The following is a 5,863-nucleotide window of genomic DNA, read 5'->3' as shown; positions in this document are numbered from 1 at the left end:
AAATCGCAAAACAAAGCTAAACTTGCCAGTTTCATGTAAATTCAAACTTTGATTCCATACATAATCAAAAGGAAACAAAATAATAAATCTTGATCAAAATATTTAACAAAATAAAAAGCATTAATCGCAGAGCCTTTATTAAATAATACATTAACCTCCACTATTCTCATTTGTCTTTCGCCCTACTCCACAGTCTATTACGTTTTGACATCATCTAATGGGAAATCGTCGACTTTTCATCGCTCTTTTCTGTTGTTTTTGCTTACAACATATCATCGAAGCGTACCACCAACAAGTGTTCGTAGATCAATCGGGTCATTCAAATTTCACGAAAATACAAAAGGCTATTGATTCGGTCCCAGTCAACAACCGCCATTGGTTCTTCATCAACGTTGCAGCCGGCCTTTACAGGTCAGTATAGCCACATGTAACTAACTTGACATATATGCAAAAAAAAGAGAGCTTAGTAACGATTAATGTTATGCTGTAGGGAGAAAATAAAGATACCCTATGATAAACCGTTCATAGTAATAGTTGGAGCTGGAAAGAGGAACACTAGAGTTGAATGGGACGATCATGACTCGGTTGCACAAAGCCCTACCTTTGCTACTGTCGCCGATAACACCGTCATTAAAAGCCTGACATTCGTGGTACGGTGACTTTTGTTTTTTTCTTCTGTCTTTTTCTTCTATTTATTTGATTTTTTTACTGTAGATGACTGTTCTTTTTTTCCTTTTTGCATTATTTACAGAATACGTACAATTTCCCGAATAAAGGGAAAGTGAACAGAAACCCTAGGATCCCTGCCGTGGCGGCGTTGATCAACGGTGATAAATGTGCTTTTTACTCGGTAGGGTTTTCTGGAGTTCAAGACACCTTGTGGGATGCTGATGGCCGACACTTCTTCCACCGCTGCACTATCCAAGGCGCCGTTGATTTCATATTTGGTAACGGCCAATCTATTTACAAGGTTCGTTACATTCTGACTATTCACATAACCTTGTGAGTTTTATTATATTTTTTAGTTTTAATAATACCAGTAAAAGATCCGTGTATAGCAGATATATTAAATCTAGATAAATCAAATTGATAACTACAATTAAACAATGTTTACATATCTATATCCAAACAACGAAAAGGTAAAAAACTAATAATCACATAGTATATATTTTTGAATGAATACACATAGTAGTCCTAACTCCTAAGTAACCGCGATCTTTTGTTTATTTTTATTAAATAAAATTGTGTGATTGGTGGGTTTTAGAAATGCGTGATAAACGTGCTAGGAGCGACGCTAAAACCGGGGGTAGCTGGTTACATAACGGCTCAAGGACGGATCAACCCGTATGACGCTAGCGGATTTGTGTTCACGGACAGCCTCGTTTACGGATCGGGGAAGGCTTTCTTGGGCAGACCGTGGCGCAGTTACGCTCGAGTGATCTTTTACAACACAGACCTGACCGACGTGGTTGTTCCCCAAGGTTGGGACTCATGGCACTTTAGGGGCCATGTATCTCAGCTGACGTTTGCAGAGATTGGATGCTATGGGAGTGGATCAAATACGGGGAGACGTGTGAGCTGGGTTAAGAAGCTGAGTGGATTCAGTGTTCAAAGTTTGATTAATCTCGACTTCATTAACAGTGGTGGATGGGTTCAAGCTTTGCCCATTCCTGTTTGATTTAACATTTTTATGTTTAAGTTGTTTTTTTTTAGATTTGTTTTTATCATTTTCCAGGTTTTAGTTTGCTTAAATGGATTTAGAGTTTATCTAGTTATGCATAAAAAGTAAGTAAGGATAAGCAAGACTTACGATCGGTTTTAAGGATTAATTTTACATATTATTACATACTAAATATCAAAAGAACGACGATGGTTCGTTGTAAGTATGTAACATTAAACCTGGACTTATACTTTGAAGGTAGGATATATTCCCATAGCAAACACAAGCAATAGTAATGAAGTTGAGATTGTTGTCACTCCAACCTCCGAACGTTCCTTTGACATTTTTTCTGGTTCTTTAAAAATATCCTAAAATTTATGTTTAAACACAAAATTAACCCTATATTATAATATTTTTCTTGCTATAATTCATCCTAAAAGTTTAACTAATTCACGCAAAATGCTACTACCTATCTTTTTCGCATCATACTTAAACATCTTCATCTTCATCACTTATTTACAATTGTCTTCAATATCACCAACTACCATTAACAACCAAAAACAAGTTTTAAATGTGTTAGAAATCAATTTATTCATCTTTTAATTACATACATAAATCATTTATCTTGCAAATTGTCTCTTATTTCATTTTTAAAACTCAAAATTTTGGATTTCAAGATTATATTTTCATTAAAGTTGCCCGAGTTTAGTGAGTTTTGGTCAATAACGAGTGTGTATCTTTCATTAGGAAATCTTGGGTGTTTGGAGAAACTAAGCATGAACTCTCACTGGATCTAGGTATGATTTCTACTGGAAACATATTTGAAAAAAAAATTGTGAGTTTTTAAGAAGTTTGCTAATTGATAAACTATAAAATTAAATGTTTTATTATTTTTTGGTCAATTGCAAAACTGAAAAACATATCTAGAGAAGTTTTTTGGGAAGTCTTATGGTCAATACATAAGTTGGTTTTGCAATTGACTATTTTAAGAAATTTTCATAGAAGACTTTTCTAGAAGTCTACAAGCTTTTCTTTGTAACAAAAAAAAAATTAAATAGACTTCTCGAGAAGTTTCCAAAAAGCGAGATTAATTTTGTAATTGACCAAATTTTTTTAAGAAATTTGACTTTTTATGGAAAACTTCTAAAAAAGTCTAATGTGAGTAGAATTATTGAGAAGTCTTCTAAATGTCACATAAAGTCACTAAAATATTGCAAAAAGTCTTTTAAGATCAGTTTTACAATTGATAAAAATAATAAAATATTTAATTTTAAAATTAATTATTTAGCATACTTCTGGAGTAGTTTTCTCATAAGAGACGTTTCCATAAGTATACTTTATTTTTATTCCGAGATTTTAATCAAAAAAGTCTTGCCATATAAGACCTCTAACAAATATTTCTCTTATAAAGTCAAACATGATCAATTGAAAATTAAGATACGTTTGCGACACTTTGAAAACTTCTTGCGACACTTTGAAGACTTCATGTGACAATAAGAAGATTTCTCCGGAAGTTTACTCACAACAAACTTCTCTAAAAATCTTTTATTAAAAAGTTAATTTCTGTAAAATTTTGTTCAATTGCAAAATGAACCTGATTCTGATAGTAAATGTCTTCTCTGGTAAAATCAAAAATTTATCCAATTACAAAAGTAACTCAATAATTTATAAATGATGAATTCTCAAGAATTCTACTAATTGAGTAGACTTCTCAAGAAGTATTCTTTGCTAATTTCAATAAATTTATATTTTATCCAAATTAAAAATGAAATTTGAAGATTTTTTGTTCGTTCATGTATATTTATCAATTTTTGAACTCTTGAATGAATTTTATAAATTTATTGTATATAATGATGAGGTTAACAATATTCTTGTTTATTTATATGTCTAGCTAATGAGAACAGGCTTTTCTTTGATAACTTTTTTTTAAGATGATGTTTTATGTTTTGCTGATGTGCTTTAATGTCAATTTTACAGATTGGCTCAGTTACAAAAGATTACTATATAATTTTGTTGCATAAATATTTTGTTAAAATTTGGATGTCAAATGCTTAAACTTATGTATTTTCTGAATTTATGTGATATTAAAGTTGTGATATGTTTGAACTTTGCTATTTTGAACTTGTGTCAAATATTATTTTATTATAACTTAGTGTGTAATAAATATCACTTGTTATCATCATTATCATCCAAATTATACAAAATTAATAGAGAGACATCACATAATCTCCCTTTTTTCTTTTTTACACCAACGCATAGGTTTCCCTTTTAAGTTGCACAACCTTTGTCTTAATAAATGATCTACAATGAAGACAATAATTATAGTTACAAGAAGTTGAAACAATGAACAACACATTTAGACAAAGAACTTGTATCACCTTACTTATGTAACCAAGTTTTGATAAGGGATCATGTGGAGGCGTGGAGCTACATTTTTGGTACACCAGTCGACCTGAAATGGTCGATCTTCCTCTCGTTGAACCGCAAATTTCTTCACATACTCTATCCCTAAATGTATACCATGGATAGCAATAGTGCTTGGTATCCTTTTTTAGCCAAGAGCGTTCTTCCGGATTAGTAAAGTCCACTATATCTTGTATAGAATACTACATCTTCACCCTATCATATCTTTTGTTGTATCTTACAACACTCAAAAATTCAGCTGCGGCCAGAGCCCAACATATATATATATATATACCTCCGTGAAAAAATAATACAAAGGTTTAACCAATTTTACAATATAGAATAAATAATAGAAAACTAGTTGTATAAGTTTATAGACTTAATTACCATGATTTCCTTGGTTTTCACACGTCTCATAGTTTTTACCTATTGATCTTTCTTCAGTGATGTTGGACAGTCTAAGTTTGGGATTGAAATACAATTAACGTTTAAAAAATAATAAATCAATATAGATATGCATTTAAAGTACATAAGTTAGACACATACCTTCTTTTTTTCTCCACCAGACGTAGACTCTTGGCTCTTGTATTTTCTTATGCTAACATTTGATGATAGTAATATCTGATTCCGGTTTAGTTGCTAATATCTTCTCGAACTGATAAACGTTGACATATTTACGAAATGTTATAAAAATTTCCATTCGTCATTCTTGAGTACACTCCTTATTTCGTTGAAGATATTCGCAACCAAACCGGAATCGGATATTCCTATCGTCAAATGTTTGCATCCAAAAACGCAAGAGCAAGTCTACGCGTGGTGGAAAAAAAAAGGGTATGTGTGTAACTTATGTGCTTTAAATGCATATTTATATTGATTTATTATTTTTTCAAACGTAAACTGTATTTTAATCCCAAACTAGAACCTGAACCTGAACCGGATATAGCGCGCGGATATGAATTTTCAGTTTTTAATTATTTATTTTATTAAATGATGTATTTGTAATATTCGTTCATATTATATCTATTAAGTAAATATTTTTTTGCATCTTAAACTATCTATTTTTTTACGAATGTGTGATATCATATAAAAATATATTTAAAAAATGAGTATATAGAGTTAATTAGATAATTGTAAAAACAGAAATTTTTCTTTTGTTTGCGATATCATATCCACCCAGTTAACAAAAATCATGATTTTTTTTATGTGTAATTTTTTTATATTGACCATTTCTTTAAAACTATATTAAATTTTACATATTTTAATAAGAATAATTTTAATATCTTTACCTTTTTATTTGAAATGTAACTCAATATTTTTAAAAAAATTATAACAAAATATTTAAAAAATATTTTTTGAATTTGTTTGAAAAATATGAAAATTACATTTTAAATTAAAATTATCCTAAAATATGATAAGTTTTGATGTAAACGAAAACTTAAATTATGTCAAAAATAAGTATATTCAATGATAATAACAATTTAAATTGATTATTTTTACAAAAATACATTTAAAAAAATATTGTTTGAAAGAAAATTCATTTATCTTTCAAATATAAAATGAAAATATTATAATTAAATAATAAAAAATATAAATAAAAACCATAAATTTAGCAAATGACAAATGAGTTATGAGCAACTAATACCATATAATTTTTTAAAACATAGCCATTCTTAAATATTTTTTGAATAAATAATTATTTTTAAATTTAATCAACTGAAAATAATATCCGTACAATTGTGTGAGTCAAATTCTAGTTTTATTGATGCATGTTATATATTAGTGCTGCATGTTTTAGGTAAC

At 29.6% G+C, this 5,863-nt stretch overlaps 1 protein-coding gene across 1 annotated transcript; it reads left to right on the top strand.

Annotated features, from left to right (window-relative positions):
* Window positions 1-207: 207 nt before the first annotated feature.
* LOC106334183 (probable pectinesterase 29) lies at window positions 208-1,678 on the top strand. The gene is made up of 4 exons (XM_013772507.1): window positions 208-411; window positions 491-650; window positions 752-970; window positions 1,265-1,678. The coding sequence occupies exons 1-4, from the start codon at window positions 218-220 to the stop codon at window positions 1,676-1,678; spliced, it is 987 nt and encodes a 328-aa protein (XP_013627961.1). The 5' UTR covers window positions 208-217.
* Window positions 1,679-5,863: the final 4,185 nt, after the last annotated feature.

Source organism: Brassica oleracea, chromosome C3 (genome assembly GCF_000695525.1).
Source record: "Brassica oleracea var. oleracea cultivar TO1000 chromosome C3, BOL, whole genome shotgun sequence".
In the NCBI taxonomy this organism is placed as follows: Eukaryota; Viridiplantae; Streptophyta; class Magnoliopsida; order Brassicales; family Brassicaceae; genus Brassica; species Brassica oleracea.
The sequence above is the reverse complement of the archived record's forward strand: the minus strand, read 5'-3'. Positions and strand labels throughout refer to the sequence as shown.

Coding starts and splice junctions, on each gene's coding strand:
- LOC106334183 (XM_013772507.1), top strand. CDS start 218: ATGGGAAATCGTCGACTTTTCATCGCTCTTTTCTGTTGTTTTTGCTTA. Junction 412..490: donor GTTGCAGCCGGCCTTTACAG/GTCAGTATAGCC, acceptor GTTATGCTGTAG/GGAGAAAATAAAGATACCCT. Junction 971..1,264: donor ACGGCCAATCTATTTACAAG/GTTCGTTACATT, acceptor GGTGGGTTTTAG/AAATGCGTGATAAACGTGCT.